This window comes from Dermacentor variabilis, unplaced genomic scaffold, assembly GCF_050947875.1.
Source record: "Dermacentor variabilis isolate Ectoservices unplaced genomic scaffold, ASM5094787v1 scaffold_12, whole genome shotgun sequence".
In the NCBI taxonomy this organism is placed as follows: Eukaryota; Metazoa; Arthropoda; class Arachnida; order Ixodida; family Ixodidae; genus Dermacentor; species Dermacentor variabilis.
Window position 1 is genome coordinate 15,341,832 of NW_027460280.1, and position 22,934 is coordinate 15,364,765.

A 22,934-nucleotide genomic window follows, 5' to 3' on the forward strand; every position below is an offset into this window, starting at 1 on the left:
GCCTAATACTTAAGGGGGGACCATGCACTTCATTATTTCTCAGTTTTTAGGCCAACTTGCCTGTCGGTTATTACTTTTAGAAGTTTCTTGTAATAAGATTAGTTTATATTATACGCCTACTGCACTCTCTAATTGTCTACCTTTCTGACAAAAGAAATACCTAATGCGATATAAGTAGAACCAGAGATATTTCTCCAAAACTGCGACACCATCAGAAACGTTTTGCGAAAAAAAAAAAGTTTCCCCGACATTTTTATGGTGATTATGGCAAAGGCTAAATCAATCAAGGATGATACAGGGATCCAATCAAGCAAAAAAAAAATGCTCTACATCAAACTGGAGCAAAGGAACAGAAAAAGATATCTGGGCTCCCCCCTTAATACACTTCAGATCATGCTTGCTATGCATTATTCAGTTAAGCGATTCCAGACAGCTTTAAACCATGTTTACAAGCTTTTTCTTGCACTGGCGTCTAACGGTGTGTGTTAAGCGTATTCTTCCTCAAGCAATCGCTGAACAATTTAAGTGCAGTCGAGCAATGGCTGTTCATGAGTGCACAAAAAATGCACTCTTCAGCTCAAACCGAGCTGCAGTGAGCTACTTGTGGCAAGTTAGTGGTGAGAAGAAAAAAAAAAGCAGGCAGCAGTAACAAAAGTGGGGCAAGGCAAACAGGTGAGTAAGGACAAGAGAAGAGGCAAAAGTCAATGACAGGAGCAAAAAAATATGTAAACAACAAAATCTGGCAGCTTCTTGCTCAGTAGAGGTTTTCTTCGCTTATTTTTCTGTTGCCCTACCAGTAGGACCCACCTGAAGCCTCTGTGGCCGCAGGAAAGGTTGGACGGAGATCGCGGTTACAAAAGTCATAATTGGAGCAGCAGTTTATGACCATATGGGTAGGATTGTGCGAGCCAGACTTTGAACACGCCACTGGATTGTCAGGAGGGAACATCTTTTTTTTGTGGAGACACCTGGCACAAAAAGAGAGAAGAAAAGACACACAGGGAGGAAAAAAAAAAGAGACAATGCAAGTTACTCATGTGCTGACGCTTCTTGGGGCACTCTCAAAAGTTGTAAACATACACCAGCACACAAATGCTTTCCTGCAGCTGGTAGCCAGACGACCACTCGGACGGCCAGAGAGGGGGGAGAAGAGCTGCAGGTTAGACTGGGCCACAAGACACACAGGCGGAAGGGGTGTTGAATGTGTGCATGTGTGTATGTGTGTGTGTGCCAAAAGAAGACCACCCCCTTCCCTCAACCCCACGCCTCTCTCTCTCTCATACCTTACCTATTTGCACACTGGACGGGGAGAGCGTCGGCACGATGTTAAGATTGCAATAGTCGGCTTCTCGGCAGCACTTTATGGCAAAGTGATCGTCTACAGTGTTTGAGTGATGGCAAGCGATTGGGTTGTCAGGGGGAGTGAGTTCTTCCTTTGGAATGCACCTGGGACGAGAAGAAACAGGCCAAGCCACATATACAGAGGTCAAAACACAAGGCGAACACACAGAAGCATTTCCCAAGCCACACATACACAGTCATGTGCTGGCCTCTTCACACAGTGCTGCTTCCACCATGTCTCTACAAAAGGTAATGTATGCTTATGCCAAAAACTGCCACAGCCTTCAGTACTCATGAAACAGTCCATATTGCTCTATAAACACAACTGATCAAGCTACAATGCAAACAAGCTTTTGCAACAAGTGTTGCGAGCAATGTAGTTCCTCCCATTCAAGCTTTCTCATGAGTAGCTCTCACCCATAGCTTAACATTTTGAAATTCATTTACAAAACAAACAGAGCCATTTTACAAAACAACGTTTTTCTGTTGTTGTTGTTGTTGTTGTTGTTGTTGTTTTTTAATTTAGAAATACCACTGGACTGAGCAGCAAACTGTCAGGAAAATTCACAGCTGACTGTAGTTCCTGTCAATGTCAGTGAGCGGTAACCTGGTATCTCTAGCCATGAGCGCTCACACTTATGTTTTAAAAACACATTGTTAACACTACCATAGCAAAACGTGAGTATAAGCTGTCTTGGCAACATATTTCAGCTTAATGCAATGTCAACTGTATGTCTGTTGAAGCAATGCACCATACTTTACACTGGCTCCTTAGCTGAAAAGGAATCAAGTGCTCATAAGACACATGTAACAGGTTCACCAGTTGTAGATGCAAATAAATGTTCCTTTGTGCACTAGAACATATGTATAGTTCAGCATTTTTGGCTTAAACCGGGGGGGAAGAAAGCACGCCAAGTCTTTTGCTCATTATTCTGCTTTAACCATGAAAGCACATTCACTGCATTGATGGTGATCAAAGGGCTCCAATGAGCCTGGCAAGGTCAAGGTCACACGCCAGCATGCCATCCAAGCTATCTTTACTTATATGTTCCTGTTTTGCCTGCCATTCCATTGAGAAGCAAGAGTACGCTGAGGGAGCATTGCAAGCTTCAAATTTATGCCAGTGCAGCGGATGAACTGGATAAATTTACTGCTTCTTGAAAACCACCCTATGTTATTCTGTGTAGTGGATACAACTACAGCGTTGAAGAGCAGCATGTGCATTGATACAGCATGTTCCAGCAACGAGCTTGTTGATCCAGATCATGAAGTAAGATAAACAGGAGAGCCAACTGATCTGATAACAGTGTCCTGTTCTTGAGGCGGCGAGGGAGCAGTTTTGCCACTTGTGGTACAGATGGTAACACTCGCAGTTACTCCTCACCAGCCACTAGATTTGGTGCATTTCTTTCGCTACTGCGTCACCAACTGCAAACACCGTCTCCGCCTTGTCTGCTGTCTGCTTCAGCTACAGAAGCATGTGCTGTATGTCGCCTGTTGCATAACAGCGTGCATATCACCTGCCTCAGCTCACGTTGCAGACGCTCACTTGCCACAATATCACGGATAAAAGTTCTCGCAAGACAACTGCTAAATAAACTCGAATGTGTTTACAGCACAAGCAGGTTCCATTTCAATCCCTGAAGACTATCCACACGAAGCTCTCACTGTCTCCACTATTAGTAGCAGGCATACCATAGGGGGCATTGAGGCTTGTGCTAGATTTTGTGCATGTACAGCAGAACCTCATTGATATGATTCTGTTTTGTACGATTTCCTGGCGCCAACATTCACGACCGAGAAAAAGACCCAATACAGTTACGCTTCAATTTTATCAGTTAATATGACCATGAAAAACATGATCTTTCAGTACCAATGTTCAGTACGTTGCTAAACTGCGACTGTATATGTTGTCTGGCGACTAGGTCCCATGTGAACAAGAAAAGGCCCAGGGCACACACGATCGAGAGCAATAGGCATCCGCTACACTGTGCCCAACCGCCTGTGTCACGTGAAAATGCCAGCACACACTCAGTTTCCTTTTTCAATACTAGCAAATGTCCTCACAGGTCGTAACATGTCGCATTCACAGCTCTCGCCACCAATGCTATTGCGATAAGCATCAACTATCTGTTTCACAGACTATGTGATGCCGTTGGAAGCATACTGCGCGCTTTTAATGGGCGATAACCCAAATGCACTGCCATTCATTGCTGCAGGCAGTGAGCGCCATGCTTTGCTCTGGTGGCATCATATTCCAGTGCCAGCCACCAGCTCAGTTTTGTTTTCATTTCCCATTACGTAAAAGGATCTTGAGCTGCTGGGGCCACACCAGCTAAAGGCACCCTAACGATAAAATGACCTGCCCCAAGAAGCTGATCATCATCATCATCATCATCATCATCATCATCATCCTGATGACGCCCACTGCAGGGCAAAGGCCTCTCCCATACTTCTCCAACAACCCCGGTCATGTACTAATTGTGGCCATGTCGTCCCTGCAAACTTCTTAATCTCATCCGCCCACCTAACTTTCTGCCGCCCCCTGCTACGCTTCCCTTCCCTTGGAATCTAGTCCGTAATGCTTAATGACCAAGAAGACCAAGAAGCTGCTGATTCAGGCCAAATTCAAGGATCACAAACATAACCTTGCCGAAGCCGCTAAAACGACACATGCGTCTCAGGTCACTGGGGACCCACAAGCTGGGCGCGCATCGACATCTAGTGTTTCAACAATTTGCACAATGCTTCACATCACATAGATGTCAACTAGTCGAATCTGCCGAATCTTTTAAACGACTTTGGTTAGTACGTTTTTTTCTCGCGTTTATTTGGAAAACATATAAGTGAGGTTCTATTGTATATCATGCCACAGTGATTGTTGAAAGAAAGTAGAGATGGTTAACCTAGAAAAGAACAGCAGTTAAAAGAGTAAAGAAACAGGACAATAGCACTATTACTGTAAACTAAATGTTAATCTACATTTCGTTTCACAGCTATGTTATTAACAACATAGGAGCAACTCCTAGGAGCATCCACTCAATGAACAACCCTTAGATCATTGGTGCCACGAAAAATAAACTTTTAGTTTTCCTTGCCATAACTGCACAGTTATCAGAAAACGAAACAGTTCCCGACGATTTTACTAATCCAACATTGAACAAGCTTAACAACCTAAAACCATTCCATGTGCGCTGAAATATCACTTATGAGTTGTACAAAACCAATGTGCTCCAGCTGATGACTCAAACCATGATTAAAGTGATACAGAGTACCGCGACAACTGCGTAGCATGATAGCCACTGGAGACAAGTTGGTACCAAGTGAAAGCAATCGATTTATGTTGACAACTTATCAAAGAACCAAGCAATGCACAGCTCATGTTTGCAATGGGACTGGCATGCAGCTGTATCCTTTTCTTGTCTGCTTGTCGCCCTCTATGGCTGCACAACAGCCACTTTTCCAGCTGGCTCTTAATATCCAACTTTAACGGTCATGGCATTTGTGCAAGCAGCCTGCAGAGTCAGAGAGCATGCTGCACGCACCGAGCGTTAGGGAGTTGCCTCTCCTGTAATCTTGCTCTCGGATCCAGATATTCACCAAAAGCCGGTAAACTGAATGCAAAAAATTATTCTGCAACACAAGAGGGGTGAAAGTTCATCTGGAAAAGTATATTCAGTGGAAAGAAAGGGGGAGGAATTGAAGATAAAAACTGGAAAAAGTACAATTAATTTTGAGAAAATAAAAATCAAAAGTTCCAAAATATATGTTATCCACAGTTGAAGATGCTACCTCAACAAAAAGGTATTTAGAGCATTCCCCCTTTGAAGCACTCCACAGCTCTTCACATAACAGCCACCAAGTTGTACCTCTAGTTGCGCCTTCCACATGTGCTATTGGGAAGCTAACAGCAGCTATAGGCCATATTTCAATTCCATGGGCAGCTGTTGCGTGGTAGCCTCAAGTAAGCATTTATCAGTGTATTCATGTGCAGAATATTAATAGCATTTTATTTGCCCACCTTGGGTGCATCCAAAGCAAGGAACACAAGCATTTTTGCATTCCTCGCCCAACAGAGTTCAGACTTTCATGCTTTAGTCGCATGGGGGCCTATGCAGTATGCCAAGTTGCAGCAACAGCAGCAGCTTCTTCAACTTGTTTGATTTCATTTCATTTCCTTAAAGACCCCATAGTCGGGGTAATACCACCACTGGCATTATCACACTGGAAGAAGCTCTAGTAGATGGTGCCTCCACTATTCTTTCTCAGTGGACTGATAAGGGTTGAATCATTTTGACTGTTATTACAAATATCATTTAAAGCATGCAGATATACAGTTTTTCAACACACACTCAATCAGCTAGCATTATTTTTAATTCCCGTAGTCGTGGGGTGCATTGACAGATATATAACAGCCACATAGAGTTGGTAAATGTATGCCTGAAAAAAAAAAGTAAAAAATAAAAACAAATGCTGCAGAATCAACTAATACCCTTTATCGCACTGAGGTAATGCGGTGGATGTTATGTCAAGGCAAAGTACTGCTAAATATGTTCACTAGAAGACAGGGTGCCTGAACCAAAGGTCTCGCCAATACAGTTGCTTGCTCAATGTGCTCAAGTTAGCTGAAATGCAAAACCCACAATATGCAGCACACCTGCTCAAAGGTGGAAAACCTCACAAGGTGAAGTGCATAGTCAGGTGGGCTCAACCTCATGCCTGAGTGAGATCGAGGGCTGCACGGTTTGTACAGCCATTTTGTTGCACACATTTAGCACTTGCGTCAACATGTAGGTGCAGCTCACCAAAGCCAGACTTCTTGCAGAACATCCATGAGGCATGCTCTGTGTGCTTACTCAAGTGGTATCATCATCCCCGCTAATGAGAGGCACAATGAAGAAGGGCACACGCAAAGCAAGACGTTAACAGCAGCCCATTGGCACCACAAGCTGCAAAACAGAAAAGCCCCTCAAACACACTGTATTACAAAGAAAGCAACAGGAAATGCTCCACTAAACCAAGTCTCTGTCCTTCCAACTCTATGAGAGTGCACACAATGCAGCCCACACACTTTCAAACACTGCAACTGTCATCTCTGTAATGGTTTCTTGAATAGTAGCAAGCCTATTTGCATGGAGTTGTGTGATATGGTCATGCCAGGACTTAATAGGTTAAAGAATACAAGATTTTTAATCGCACTAATTTAACAAACAAGCCATTACATAGTCAAGCAAAAACCATTCGTCTAGCTTTCAGTAATGAAAATTCAAAAGTAATTGCCCAAATTTTTGTAGGGACACAAAACGTCTGATAAAGCAAGTTGGCCAAGTCTTAGCTTGAGCTAGACGTGAAGCAAAAATCATAACTAGCCCTTGTTTTTTTAAGTAAGGTTGCTGAGATATCTTATATATTTTATAGCCCAACAAGGTGAAAGTACAGACTTGTTTATTTTCTCATGCTGATTTTAAATATGTAATGTTTCTTGTAGGTCAACTAGTTCAGGAGACAAAACTATGACTCCATTGTTTCTGGAAACAATAGGAAAAAAACTGCTCAGTAGAAAGCCTATATAATTGGATAGGTAGACACTAGAATATGGAATAAATGCAGTGCTGAAAGCAGTTTTCAAATTAATTCATAATTAGTCATTCCGCAGATGTTCAAAGCTCAGTATCTGTACCATAAATATTGAGAGGAAAAAACACAACCAAATCTTAAATATATTTGGGCACAAAATTAAAAATCTGCTCCCAGTACTAGCTGATGTACTGTTAGCAGTGTGTTCAATGGGTCTGGTTGGTTCATCTTTAGAATAAAAACAGGCGCAACACAGGACAAGCGCTCGTCCTTTATTGCGCTGTTTCTGTTTTTATTCTAATGATGTACTGACTGGTTTTTATGTTAAAAAAACATTTATGGTTCTGGCTGCTCTAGATGATGAGATATCACTCTGACAAACTGGTAAAGTGATCAAAAGAAATGTTTTCAGAAAAAGTGCCATTTCAGCGTCCCCTTCACCTCAGATTCAGCCCGTATATGCAGTATAAAATGAAACTGCGGTTAAAATAATGATCTTATAAGTATAAAATTAGGTTTACATGTACTAAAGTGGCTGTAGATTTTAAAAATAAAATTGTCAATTTTTCTTTTCCTTTGGTCTCTAGAACTCAAGTCCCCACTTAAATTCGGCATGCCTAATCATGCCGAATAAGGCACGCCACAGTGGGGAGCTCAGGATTAATCTGGACCACTTTAACGCGCACCCAATACAGGAGCGGTTGTGCATTCTGCCCTCATCGAAATGCGGCCAGGATTGAACCCGTGATCTCAAGCTTGGCTGTGCAACGCCACTGGGCTACAGTGGCGGGTAGTGCTGCTTTTTTTTCCTGGCCTACTCCCTCTGCAAGCTAATGTTCTTGTCACAAAATGTTTTACAAAAATAGAACTGTACCACAATTTATTTAAGGCAGATTGTTTAAATGCACTGCAAAAAGAAAAAAAAATGATATACGAGAGTCAAAGCATCCAACAGATCATTGCCTTGAAATTCTTTCCCCTATCAGGCACATCAAGGTCAAGATTACTCTAATGATGTAAAGGCATTACATGATAAGCTTATCTTTCACATATCAAAATTCACAGAATGTTCTGTATCAGCTCCCCAGTAACAAAAACGACACTTTTCAGTCAAACCCTGAACTGTAAAACTGGTCACAAAGCTTGCCATTATTTCTAGATTCACCTTAATTCACATAACTTTTCAATTTATAGCTATCAAAAAAGTTCACAGTGCGATAAAAAAAAATTATCAAAAGCTTAGCTATACAGTGGCAGTACAATCATTGCATCTCATCTATGAAGTAAAAAGATTACCCAATGAACTTAAAATATGCTTAAAATATAACAGCGAAAATTTTCTTTGAAAAAGACGTGTATGTCAGGATGGTAATTGTGGCAAAATTATAGAGCTGCTTACAGCCGTGCCTCATTATGATACTCATTATTACAGACGGCTAAAATTGAAAATTTTTGCAGGAACCAAACTTATTCAATGCATCTATGCCTCGATAATATGAAAAGTTGATCTGGACAATGGACAGGGCAGAAACACAAAAGTGCATGTCAATGTGGACACATGGACTCTTCCAAATGAAAGGAGAGACTTCCCCATTTAACACATGGGAAAAGCAGAAATGCTGCACACTCAGAGCAACTAGACATTGCAGCTGCTTGTGCGCTTATTGACAGGGTACATTTTCATGCATTTCCAAACTAAAAAAAGATATGTGGATCCCACGAATTGTGAGACTCAATGTAAGCGAAGCTTTCCATGTTGTTTGCTTCGATTGACGATAATTAACGGTGGCACCGATAGCAAACATGTAATTTCTTCAGCGATTAGTCAAATGCGAGAGTGGTGAGTTCACGTTAAATGTTGCCTCGTGTGCACCACTGCTACTTGTCTGCGTAGTACACAGAACACACAGGGAGATGTGTTTGCTTGAGGAGTTCTTGAGGGTTGAGCGTGGTCATTGCCTCACATGGTACATCGCATCGTGGCAGAAGTTTATTTGAGTTATGAGGTTGTACATGCCAAAACTACGATCACATTATGAGGCATGCCATAGCGGCAGACTCTGGATTAATTTTGACATCCTGGTGTTCTTTAATGTGCACCTAAATCTAAGTGCACTAGCGTTTTAGTATTTTGCTCCCATCGAAATTCGGCTTCCGTAGTGTTGTTTCTGCAGTGTTGCTTCCGTAATGTCGCATAGACCCTACGGTGCTTCAATGCAGCTTTGCATCTGAGCACTCTGCATCAGTTGTCCACTTTTGCGTGGTATTTATTTTTTAGACATGGCAGAAGCTTACTGTACCATACTGCACCTTCAGTTTGCCTGCAGCCACTGTTTCCTTGCCTTCTCAAATCTGTCTTCCATCCCCCCCTCCATATGGGAGCTGCAAAAGTGGCAAGACTGTCACTCGTTTCGTGACTGCATCGGTTCTACCCATTCTCTGCCTCCTCTTCCCCCTCCTCTCTACAGTTCTATCCATGTCCCCTCTGAACTTACACATTAGTAGAAAGGTAAGCGCTGCAGTTTTTGCAATGCTTTTGAGGGAGGTCGCAGATCATTACAGCTATCAAGAGGCTAATGTGGCAACACCCAGGGAGCTCCAGAGGGCATTGTGCACATATGACGCGATGGAAAGGTTCAAACGAGTTGCATTGCCTTTCCCCTTTGCCATGCTGCTGCCATGTATATACATGCTCTGAACCACCCCTTGACGCAGCGTGCAAGAACACAGCAGCAGCACAAAAGTCAAAGCAAGAGGCAAAGAAAGCTTTGCCATAAAGTTACCACACAAACCATCCTCAACAATCATCTTAGTCAATGCAAAGAATTTCTTCCCTGCACCTGGCACAAAGCCTAAACGAACTCACGTGCTCCTGAGAAAATTCTTGCTCGAGGAATGCCACATGCACGGGCCGAGACACACCGACAACATACGATTGGAAGCAGAGGTGGTCGCAGACGCTAAGCGCCACACCAAATTCGTCTTCAACAAATTGCTTTTGAAAGTGCAGATCTGCGTTCCCGCAAGTGTCGGTCCTCTAATCAGTGCGTCTTGGTGGCCTGTTCAGCAGCCAATTGATTGGCGTGCCGCCATTCTTAAGCCGCGTGTATCTCGTCAGCCTCTCACTCCGCCCCCTGCCTCACCACTTCAGTAGGCATCGCATGCCAAAGTAGTATCTGCCGAGCCTTTGCACTCTTATGCTCCTCTTCTGCGAGTTTGGGCACAACACAGCGCACCTAGCATGACTGAGCCAAGTTTATTTGTGGCACAGAAACACTGTACTGGAGAGCAATGTGCAACTGGCCACTGGCAGCATGTGAGCGTGTTGGTGCGTGCACATGGAGCAAGGAAGTGCTGAGGCAATAGCAGGAAGCGAGCGGGCGCATGGGTGCAACAAACACTGTGACCTTGGCCCTGACTAGGCAAAGGAATGCTTCACTTTTAAAACTGCAGACACACAATGCAGACCAAAAAGTGACATGCCTTATTTGGCACAGCAAACTTTATAAGTTATTAATTTCAGCAAAGCTGCATCTTTATTAAATTTCAAATTTGGAAGCATAAAAAAACATTTTAAGGCAGCGAAAAATGCTATTTAGTGAAAACTCAGTTTCACTCGAAGGCAAATTTTGAAAGCAAGGGCAAGGTTTAGCATAGCGCTGAAGGCATTTCAGAACACTGGCGTGATGAGGAGCATGCCAGCAGAAATACAGGCAACCCACCGTGCACAAGACCGAAGAAGAACTGTTGGCGTTGATCACACATCCACACAAAGGATGGCACATGTGTCGCCCGACAGTGTGGCATGCACACACACACAACTGGAACCCTACAATGTGCACACAAACGCCATCAGCGTAAACATTGCCCTGCCTAGAGCAGCACGTCCACTTGGTTTCATCCCTTTTGGAGTGAAACACTCGCCTCTTTGGAAGACTACCAACCCTCCCCGCACAAGCCATCTATGTGCCATAAATAACAGGACAGCAACAACCGCAAATGTGCCTCATGCGTCCATGTAATTGCTATAAAAAAATGTGCAAGCCTGTCGCACGTGCACAGTCTGTAGATAGGGATCTTCAGCTTAAATATCCAAAAATGCCTAAGGGAAGCCAAGATATTTAAGGGAATTCTTGAACTTCCAAGTTGCTTGACAATAAAGCCACAATATGTGTGCATGTACAACTAGGTGGTATAAAAGCTGCTGTAACACAGCTTTTATCCCATTATCCTTTGCCTCTTGTGTACCTACAAAAATCAGCTCAACACAAATCAACTCAACAGGTAAAGTGGCTATGCTCTGACACAACAGGAGGCACTTTGACAATGCATGCTACAGTATTGCTCCAATTTTCATTCCATGAGAAAAACTGTCACTGCAAGAATGCAACAGCAAAGCCATCTGTCATTCCATAGTAGTGAACATGGAGCAAGTGCATCCTATTTCATAAAAACAACATGACCAGTGGCTAAGTTAAAGAAAAAGGATATAACCAGGTGTAGCCATGCAAAACAGTTGGGCAGCAAAGTGGTGCTCATATTCACCCCTGAGCTGCTTCACTATTTCAGCCTCTGCTGCAGTGCCATTCTGTTCTAGATCTCATCAGATTCTAAGAAACAGGTGCATCTTCTTCTGTCAGAAGGAACATGAATGCCTTTTTCAAGGGCAGTGAGTGGTAAACCAGCACTCATGTTTTGCATTACAGGTGTATGCAGGATGCAAACTGCAGCAACTGTAGAAAATACAAGCAACTTCATTTTGAGACCACCCTGTACAGTAGCGAGAAAACCTGCACCAGTGAGGGAGACATGTAGTTCCTTTAGTGTAGCGTACTGTCATAAAAAGATGAGGAATGTGCAGCTTGTAATGCTACTTGTTTATACTGCAGATTTGCCTCACTAAAGAAAAGTGCGAAATGATAGGACCTTTTCTGCAATTGGCAACATGGCATCAAAAAGCTGATGCTATGATCATTAAATGCTCACCAGCCACAACCAAAGATACTTTGTCCCCTCCTACTTGATAGAAATGTATCTTCAAGAAGAAATGCAAATTTTGGTTGCTGCTTGATTTCAGGCAGCACAGTGGCACTGGTGGTGCTTTGCTGCAGTTTGTCATAATTCAGTACACACCCACCGAGCTTTCAGTACTGCCACCACTTATAACTTCGGATTTGAGCTTGTAACCTTGAATACCTGTGACGCAAAAGTTAATGGTGAGCTTAATGTCGAAAGAAAAATGCCAAGGCCAATCTTGCACAGGGACAAGCCAAATACCTTGGCAAACAAATGCAGGTGGTGTGTTTAACTCATTATGCATTTTTGTAGACACCACAGATGTGCCACATCCACAGAAAAAAAACGCCAATCTGCCACCTGAGGCAATTTTCAATGCGCACAAGCCTTGAATGAGTATGGGCATATGCACAAACTCTACCACATGACATTTGGCATGCGATACTTTTTTTTATATATATACATTTGATACTCTCCATATTGCACACACATGTTGCACTTGTGGCTGTGTTCACACGTGTGCAGGAATGGAGCTAATCAATGTAGTATGTCACGACCAGCGGTGGGCAAAGCCATCATTTTTTGTTTTCCTCACTCGCGCTGCAAGTACCATCTTCATCTCACCCTCCTGCTGAAAAATTTTACTGCCCTACTTCACGCTGGTCCTCACCTATAAATAAATCATCCACCCTGCCTCATGCTGAAAAGGCTACCATCCTTCTCTTACTTTCCGTTTTCTACAATTTCAAATAAACCATTAGCTCAACCCGCAAGCTTAGTTTACAGCACTGATTGTCTAGTGCCATTCCTATTGCCTAAGCATGCCACACTGCTTTGCATTTAGGCACTTGACCACGGGTCAGTAAAGTAAACGGTGCTCATTCAGACTCACTCACAAATTATATTCTTTGCTTAGAACTCACTCGGACTCAGACTCTCTGAAATTCTACCCAGCCGGGATCCCTCAGACTCCGATTCATCAGAACTATACTCGGCCAGGCTCACTCGGATTCAAACTCGCCAGACTTATACTCAGCTCGGCTCACTCAGACTGAGACAAACTGAAATCCTACTCAGCATGGCTCAATCGGACTCACACTCATGAAAATTCTACTCAGTCAGGCTCACCAGAATTACATTCAGCCGGGATGACTCGGACTCAAAAACTCAACAAAAATTCTACTCAGTCAGGTACACTCGAACTCCCTCAATCAGAGCCAGAAAGGTCTTGTCCCACAGATCTCATGAACTCAGACTTCCTCTTTAAATGAATATATCAATGACAAAAATACCTCCGTACCAGGCTAATATATATGGGATGCAGAGGGATTACAAATGCTAACAATTTAGAAAAGAGTATGCACAAGAATTGTTAATATGTGAACAATTTCCTAATTTCTTGTTCATTGTGACCTCTTGTAAAAACCGAATAAGTATGACGCTAGACCTTGGCAGTGTTGGATTTATTTCGCCTAAAGATAACATGTTCAAAACGGATATTTAAAGAATATGGAAATTCTTGTTCGTGCGTGCAGTGCGCGCACGCATTTGTTTCTGTGGTGCATGCGCATTTTTGGCAATTCGGGATAGATCACAGTCCTTTCTTTCTAGTACTGTACTAAATGAAGGCTTGCCTCGTAAACAAAAGTTTTCCCAGCTGGAATTGTGCGCAAAGAAGCTTGACTATACGCAATGCCCCTTATCCACAAGTTACTATAGAACTGCAGGAGGTCCAGCTCGCTGTGATACTTTTTGAGGTGTCGAACATAACGCTACGTGCTGATGATTTCTTAAGTCCTGTTTGGTCCACGAAATCATCCCTAGTTTCATCTATGACACCATGTACAGTGAAACCTCGTCAAACTGTAGTTGACCGGAGCTCGGAAAAAGTACGTACTAAACGGCAGTACTGCTTAACCGAAACGGCATGAGATCGTCCACTTACCAGTCAGAAATGGAACTCGGTGAGAGTGCGATGAAAGGGCAAGAACACGCAGTATTTATTCACTTCGCACGACAAAAGTGCTATTTTCATTTGATGCCACGGTGGCCAAGCAGCGACGACAGCAGCATCGAACTTACTGAAGCTGCGAGTTAGCTTTTCAGCCAGCCCCTCTTCTCGGCAAACACTCGCATGGCAGATTCCTTGTTGGCGGTGCATATTCTCCATGCACAGGCGCAGTAGTGCTGCAGAAGTCGTGGGGCACCTTTTTCATTGCGGGGTGTTGTTCTTGTCGCGACGATTGCATTCACGAGGTTGACATAACATGCAGTTTCTGCCACTGTCGAGCCTGAATTGCCTGTGCTGTAGCTTTCCGTGTCGTGATCATCACTGTCGTTAGGCAACACTTCGGCAATAACAGAGGCAATGATGGTGAAAAGTCGAACCTTGTAGCCGACATCTTTTCGCGGTCGCAGCAGCACTGCCAAGCAACTTTGCATTCCAAATGCCACACACAGTAGTAAACGGTAGATCCCTGTCGCATGCCAGAGCCGACTTCTTCGTGCCACGTTCGATAGCACGAACAATGTCCAATTTTTCTTCTATACTGAGCACCCGGTGTTTTCACCTGAGTCTTAGTTTGCATGATGCCACAACACTCCCTGGCACGGCTCCGAAATGATGTTAATGTGGTTTCACTTGCAAATGCACAGGGCACTTGGAGGCCATTGTTTGTATCTCTGAGGCTTGTTGTTCTGCCGGGCCACTGCCATGATTGCACGCAAAAAGTGGAAACACTACGTGTTAACTGATATGTACGCAATAAGCTGGTACCATTTATACGGATACAAAATGCATTATGTTCAACGGCCACTGAGTCAGGGATATGACTTTACTACTTTTAATACAAAACTACTGTTTAAGCAGGTATGGTTTATTGAGGTTTTACTCTATGTACCTTAAGTGCAGATGTATAATTCCAGCATTAACACTACTGGCAACCATATTTGCCGTCAGTGGCGCTGAATACGAGCATCAAACACGGAGGATGGAAAAATTAGTCACATGATCATCTTGAAGCATAGTCATAAAAATATTTTAAAGAAGGCTTGTGGGAAAGAGGCCCTCACCACGTGATGCGAAAGCAATTATATTTATTAGCTGAGTGCATGGAATGGAGAGTGCACAACTTGGGGCACCACTGAAACGTACCAGGTATCATACAGTGTTTGAAAAAGCCCAATAACCGTGCAGGGCCTACTTCCAAAGACTTAGTGTATAGATTGGCTCTGGAGAGAATGTCACGGGATGACGGGGCTAGGAGGTTGGCTTGCCGAGGCTAGCTGCTCGGAGTCATGCTCTCTGCTATTTGCACTTCCTGCCCATCAAGGCATCAAGTGTGCACGCGAATGTTACATTGGCAACATTCAATTGAACTACAATTTACGAGAGCAATGCTGAAAGTCCCCCTCGTTCTGCTCAAAAATTGCATCAGACATTGCAAAGACCGGTCGCTCCATGGAGGAAACAGTAGTAGTACTCATCACAGGCAATGCCACCAGTGTAGTTTAGCAGCACGAACAGTGAATGAGCACTGCCATGATGCCACGAGTCATGCTGAACGGCACACCACTGCTTCCGCACAAAGACTCGGGCGCCCAAGCAAAAAAAGGAAGGGTTCGAACGAACGCTGAACGAGAATGGTAACTGCGAAATGTACTAAACAGGAGAAACTCCTGACAGCATTGAATCTGCTCACTACTCACAACACTGCAGCCCACAGTGTGCCTTGTTTGACCTTGGCTGCAAGAGAGAAAGGGAATGCTTGCACGGCATGCATTATACTCGCAAGTGCCTTCGTGCTGTGCAGCGATCCTTCCCCCACTTCCCTTGTAAGCCTACTTAATGCCAAGCAGAGGAAATACATGGAGGGGAGGTGGAAGGGCAGCACCAACTTTTGGTGTCGGTGCTTCGCAAAAGACCCGGGTAAAAGTGGAGAAGCGCATTCTTGAAGGGGGAAATCGCAGTGGCGGTCCAGAGCTGTGTATTCCTGTCCTCCAGCTTTTTTTTATGCCCTCGTGTGATGTACCCAGTATCACAGTGCCACCCTTCCATAATTTTGGCTATGTTTTACTTTGTTTGTAGGTTGGCAAAATGAACAGAACTCACTCAGACTCACTCACAAAGTATATGTTTTTTGCTCAGGACTCATTCGGGCTCAGACTACCCAAAATTTTACTCAGCCAGTCTCACTCGCACTCGCCAAACTACAAATCAGCTGCATGGTTGTCGCTTTGATGCACAAGCACCGCGTCACAATGTTAAGAGGTTTCGTTCTTGTCCTCGTGGCAGTAAATAATCCGACAGTGATGTTAAATTCCTAGAAATACGAAATGCCACTTAAGATGCGAACATGCCATCTAAGCGGAATTTTCCTAAGTGCACACCATCTATGGTGGCTCAGAAACTAATGTTGCTTTTGTGAAGCATGAGGTCATGCCTCCCATTTATGCCACAGTTGCTGCATATCGGCAGAGGGCAAAGCAAAAAAACTTCACTAGTAATTACTACACTTCCCTGGTAGTTAAGTAAGCCTATATTAGGCACTGAAAAGCCAAAGCGAATACTTTTCCAGCAATAAGTATGTTTGTTAACAGCATGAAACAGACCATTATTTTTGACAGTGTATGCCTATGGATGGCAAATTTGGAAAATGAATGTATGTGCCGAGTGCTGTCAGGTTGCTAATAAATCCCTATTGGTGTTTTTCAGACTACATGTTTCAGGCTGGTTACAGGGATTTGAAATGAGAATCTGTAGGATTTCAAGAATACATAATAAACAACTACGTGTTAATCTATTCAACTATTCTGCTATGATTACTCTTAAGAATCAGTGCAACAGCTCGACGTTGTTGAGATTGAGATGAACACTTAAGGTGAATATTTACTGTGAATAAGTCGCTCAACTCTCGTTGCCATGCACGAACTTAACGTTAAAACAAGTTTTGGTTGTACTGCAGACAAGCTCTAGCTATATTACCGCTATGGCTTCATCTTCATGTTTACTTGAGTAAATATGTCAACAGTCAGTGCCCGAAAATCCTCAAATTTTTGTCCATTTACTTAGAGAAAGAAACTGTAAATCCCCGGGTGTTTACTTCCGATAAAGGAGTACACTGACCACTGGTGATCAGTAAAAAAAAAAAACCCCAGAGCGACAGTAAAAAGTCACCGTCACTCCTCCGGCTCTCATTGCAGTGGCTAAAGCTTTCAATAGGTTTAGCCACAGCTAACATCAACAGCTGTTTATGACTTCAGTCAGTTCAAAGAGGGCTTCAACGTACATCTGCACTAGAGAGACTTCCTGCCAGCGCCCTTCAAAACATTAGACTTGAAGGGGCCCTGAACCACCAACTACCGTCTGCTCAAGATCGGCTGCGGCCATCCGCATAGGAATTAAACTTTGGCCACCGTGCTTATTGGTGTCATAGCCATCGGGTCTCGCTGATTTCGAATAATTTTGAACACTCCACTAGCCTCAAACCATGCGATACTTAAGGTCAGATCACATACATGCTTGCCAGCACGCCCTCAATCCTGGCCGCTCCTGGTTAGACGCCTTGACAGAGTTTGCTTCATATTGAGCTGTTGACAGCACTTGAAAATGCGCAAGTTGGATATGGCTACTATCCGTCGGTCAAGCTGGTGCAGGACAAAGACAAAGCACCATGTAGCGCAGCCAAGCAGGAGCATATGAGTGCACACTCAAGCCCTGTCGTGCACAAAACAAACACTGCAGTTGCATGTAGTCTGCTACATAGCGTAGATGCCACGCGGGGTGCCACAACGAGTCCATTGGCTAAACACACTGCAGCTCGCCGAGGACCACTGCACTTGATGCTCGTAGATGCCAAAAGTGGTGGCGTCTACATGAGCATCCAAAATCAGATTTGAACTGCGAGCCACGGTGATGTTCGGTAGGCAAAGTGTTGTTGGCACGCCCCGCTCTGCCGAAGCCTTCGCAGTACAAGTCATTGAAGGAGCAGAAGCAGCATGAAGGGGCTTTTGGATTGCAAATAACTCCGCTTCTGCTGAATGCATTCAAGTACTTCTTGCGGCAAAGTACTTCTGACATAGCCTAATTTGACTTGAAATGCATTTCTCGACTTGGATAAAAAGTGGTTCAGGGCCGCTTTAACTCTCTCCTACCGTGCCCATTGGGCATCGTTAGCCCATTATCGATGGTTTGAAATGCCGCTTTCGATTCATTCCGCGCCACTCATGGACACACTGTGCTATCGGATGTGAAGAACTATTTATTGTTTTCTGAGCAGTTCACTTTTTCCTGCCAGATGTTAATTTTTGAACGAGCTCCTAAACTTCCCCATCCTCACAGCAGAAATGGCTGCCGCCGGGAGCGGTGTATGTGCCTCGAAATATTGCGCTGCATCCGCGTTCATCGATGCAGCAGCACGTCTGGGGACGCTGCCTTTTCGTCGGACTGACTCTAAGAGCAACACAAACCAGCTTGGAACAACGGCGGTCGCTGCCTGGCACGCCCAACTGTAGTGCCTGCAGTCAAATTTTTGTAGTAGAATACCTGTTCAATGAAAAATTTTGAGTTTTTTGGAGATAGTCCCTATTAGATGGCAATACATTTAGTATATCTCATAATTTTTTTAATATTTTTTTCTTAGTAGGTACAGGCGTGTCTTTACAAAGTTTGTTCAATTTTATCCCACAATCTTAATTCTGGCAATCTATATCTTTCTATGACATATATCTTGTTAATAAATCTTTTATGCAGGAAAAGTGCGTTGATTCTGCTTTTTGTTTATGTATTACATAAAATATTTGAGTGCAGTAGTTCCTTGAGAAAAAAATCTGGCATACCCTCCAAAAACTCCCCATGCATACGACCTGAGTGACTTTTCTGAACACGAATCACCATTTCCTGAGTTTAACCTCACATCAGCACCCTCCCTCGCCCCAAGGGCCATCCTCGCCACGTGAGGGTGCCCGAGTGCCACAACTTGCCAGCAACATGTTGCGGCTCTGACCCTAAATGGTGCACACAATGTGGAAAAAGTGGTAGTGCAAGGTGTTTAATGTGACACTCTCAGCAAGGTCACGTAAGTTCATTTTCAATTTGTTGGTTCACCATAAAACATCATTTTTCCACTTACAAATTTAGCAAAATAATGCTACAACCTTAAACTAAACCTAACAATGTCTGTAATACTCAAAAATCATAAGGAATAATCAGCAGGTAATAAGTGAAATTTAAAATAAAGCTTAATTTCTTGGTTTTGTGAGAAGTAATAAGATAACTAAGAGGTTTCAGAATAGTCAATCTGTATCATCTATGTAGTAAGGGTTTACGAAAGGTGAGTTACACCTAAATCTAAGTACACGGGTGTTTTTGCATTTCTCCCCCATCGAAATGTGGCCACCGTGGCCGGGATTCGATCCCACGACCTTGTGCTCAGCAGCCCAACACCATAGCCACCGAGTAACCACGGCGGGTGCATCGCGAACACTTGAGGCCAGTATAATACTGAGAATAGGTGGTTTAAAGTTGCACACAGTAACTCATCAGCAGAATTCTATTACAATTTAGAGCTGTAATTTCCAGGGAAATCTTTGTCCCGTTTATATAACCAAGCTGAAAATTCAGTATCAGTGACGTGCGCTTTTTCTAATGTGGTTGCATTACAAAGAAAAATGTGATTCATGCATAAGTGCTATAAAAAAAAGGAACAGAAAAGGGAACAAACATGCACATCTTCTAACAAATTAATATTGCACCAGGGTAGACAGATTTGGCTCTATGTATTATATAATTACCATGACAACTACAAAAGTTTGCAAACAAGAAATATTTAACCATCATTAACCATAATTAGCTGGTTTATATGTTTCAATAGATAAATTTGCTAATTTAAACACACTATATACAAGAAAAACAACTTCTGAATATTGAATTGATTACTAAATATATTCTAAACAAAGTAAAATATACCCCTGCCGTGGCTCAGTGGAGGCTGCGCTCCCAGCCACATCCCTATGCAAGAAGTTCAAGCAGTCGACATTGAGCCCATCGTTATTACAGTGTCCCTTGCAGCCTGTGTGTTGTTTAGGGAGCTCATAATTTGATTTCATTTTGAAGATTTGCATGAAGTCTGTTCAGTAAAAAAAAAAAGGCTCATTTACAGTATTTGATGCATGCAAAATAGGAGACAGCACATCACCAGTGCCAGCACACTGTTTTAATAAAATGTAGACATGGTGAGAGTGGCCAAACAATTGATTTTTCTGAACTGAGACAAAAAATTTATAAGCTGCCAAAAAGCGCGGCATTCGTGAAAAATCACTGTGTACAAGCTATCTTTCCTATGCATTCGTAAGGCGCTTAGCAGTGAGAGACATGAACATCTGCCCAATAAGTAGCCAGCACAATTCTTTAACGAAATTTCGCATAATAAAGGTGCACAACCGCAGCTCTCCTACAGCAAATTCACATCGCCACTTGCATCGGTCTCTGTAGAGGCTCCAGGCCCCGATATTTAAACAGAAACGAATATTCAACAATTTCAAAAAGTGAATTCCCTAAGCAAATCTCTATTTTGCAACACCCCTAAATTCAACCAGTTTCAAAAGTTACTTTCCTTCTGGAGTTGAATCTTAACCGAGCCAAAATGCTTGAACCATACCTTGAACCGAACCAATAAGCGTTTCACTTACCCACCCTGCATGCAAATCACCTGTATGCAGTGAAGAACATACACCCATAACTTCCCTGCATTTCTCACAAACGCACAGTAGACTATAATGGCATTTAGTCGCATCAAAAAACAAAAAGCCGTCCCATCAATGTGTTACACGCACACACCACTGCCTCGGTAGGCACTAATGAATAAGCGTCTTTTTATACGCTGCAAGACCTTGTTGAACAACAATCCACCTGCTTTGAAGTTTCTTTAGCAACCACAAATGCTAACCGGAAAATGCGACCCTGTACTCTGAATGCACCGATTCTCAGCCTATGAAATAATTTGCACGCCGAGTAAGAATGAAACAGTTTCAAACATTGAACAAAAGTGCGTGTAGAACTCGCTTTCGGACTAAACGATGACATAAAAAAGCGTCACCGCCAAGGAGTCGACAAGCTCACCTGTATTCGTGCACGAGGGCGCCCGTCTTGGATTTTGTGGTGGTGGCGAAACAGATGCCGTCGGTTACACAGGTGTGATTGGTATCCTCACCGCAGATATCACAGTAACACTTGAGGCCTGCAACGAGAACGGCAGCATGGCGACGCTCATCGCATACGTGCCAATACGACGGCAGGCTGTGCGCTTTCATAAGAACAGCAAGTAAACTAAACTTACCGTGGCCCCGCTCCATAGTTTTAATTTCGCACCCGAATCCCGAAAGCAATCTTGTGAAAGACGTTGACACCTACATGTGACTGCTATGATCTCAAGCACCACAACGAAGGAGACTAACTGAAAATGCACCCAGCGACGTCCAAAAAAAAAAACGGGCATCATCGATCCCAAGGAGATGATACGCGCTGCGATGCGGCTACCGGGCCGCCGCGGAGTCCGAAGACAACTCACTCCCTCTCTCTTGCTTTTTCTTTCCTTTAAGCAGCAGGGGTGTGCGAATATTTGAAACTTTCGAAAACGAATGGAATATTGAAATTAAATTATGGGGTTTTACGTGCCACGGCCCTCAGTCCCCAGCAGCCGCGAAGCAACTGACCACGGCGGCGGTCAGATCTGTAACGCTGCAGAGGGTGCTAAGAATACCTGGCTCCGGACAGGCCGCCATTGGAATCTGAACCTGGCAACGTTTAACGTTAGAACGCTATCTAGTGAGGCGAGTCTAGCAGTGTTATTGGAGGAATTAGAGGGTAGTAAATGGGATATAATAGGGCTCAGTGAGGTTAGGAGGACAAAAGAAGCATATACAGTGCTAAAAAGCGGGAACGTACTGTGTTACCGGGGCTTAGCAGAGAGACGAGAACTAGGAGTCGGATTCCTGATTAATAAGAAAATAGCTGGTAACATACAGGAATTCTATAGCATTAACGAGAGGGTGGCAGGTCTTGTTGTGAAACTTAATAAGAGGTACAAATTGAAGGTGGTACAAGTCTATGCCCCTACATGCAGTCATGATGACCAGGAAGTCGAAAGCTTTTATGAAGACGTGGAATCGGCGATGGGTAAAGTCAAAACAAAATACACTATACTGATGGGCGACTTCAATGCCAGGGTAGGCAAGAAGCAGGCTGGAGACAAGTCAGTGGGGGAATATGGCATAGGCTCTAGGAATAGCAGAGGAGAATTATTAGTAGAGTTTGCAGAACAGAATAATATGCGGATAATGAACACCTTTTTCCGCAAGCGGGTTAGTCGAAAGTGGACGTGGAGGAGCCCGAATGGTGAGACTAGAAATGAAATCGACTTCATACTCTGCGCGAACTCTGGCATCATACAAGATGTAGACGTGCTCGGCAAGGTACGCTGCAGTGACCATAGGATGGTAAGAACTCGAATTAGCCTAGACTTGAGGAGGGAACGGAAGAAACTGGTACACAAGAAGCCAATCAATGAGTTACCGGTAAGAGGGAAACTAGAGGAATTCCGGATCAAGCTACAGAACAGGTACTCGGCTTTAACTCAGGAAGAGGACCTTAGTGTTGCAGCAATGAACGACAATCTCATGGGCATCATTAAGGAGTGCGCAATAGAAGTCGGTGGCAACGCCGTTAGACAGGAAACCAGTAAGCTATCGCAGGAGACGAAAGATCTGATCAAGAAATGCCAATGTATGAAAGCCTCTAACCCTACAGCTAGAATAGAACTGGCAGAACTTTCTAAGCTAATCAGCAAGCGTAAGACTGCGAACATCAGGAACTATAATATGGATAGAATTGAACAGGCTCTCAGGAACGGAGGAAGCCTAAAAACAGTGAAGAAGAAACTAGGAATAGGCAAGAATCAGATGTATGCGTTAAGAGACAAAGCCGGCAATATCGTTACTAATAT

At 43.6% G+C, this 22,934-nt stretch overlaps 1 protein-coding gene across 5 annotated transcripts in view; it reads right to left on the reverse strand.

The window, feature by feature from the left end:
* Positions 1-21,434, reverse strand: part of babo (TGF-beta receptor type-1 babo) — a 136,383-nt gene extending 114,949 nt beyond the window's left edge. The window contains exons 1-3 of one of the 5 annotated variants that reach the window (XR_012825018.1): positions 21,270-21,434; positions 21,053-21,170; positions 808-968 (exon numbers count right to left, since the gene is read on the reverse strand). Coding sequence is in view for 4 of the 5 variants with exons in the window: in XM_075677220.1 (XP_075533335.1) it covers positions 808-968; positions 21,053-21,170; positions 21,270-21,285 (295 nt within the window). In the remaining variant the exon portion in view is untranslated. Of the gene's footprint in view, positions 1-807; positions 969-1,288; positions 1,447-6,146; positions 6,277-20,622; positions 20,643-21,052; positions 21,171-21,269 lie in introns of those variants that run through there. The other 4 variants (XM_075677220.1, XM_075677221.1, XM_075677223.1 and 1 more) reach the window with 4 other exon arrangements.
* Between the last annotated feature and the right edge of the window lie 1,500 nt (positions 21,435-22,934).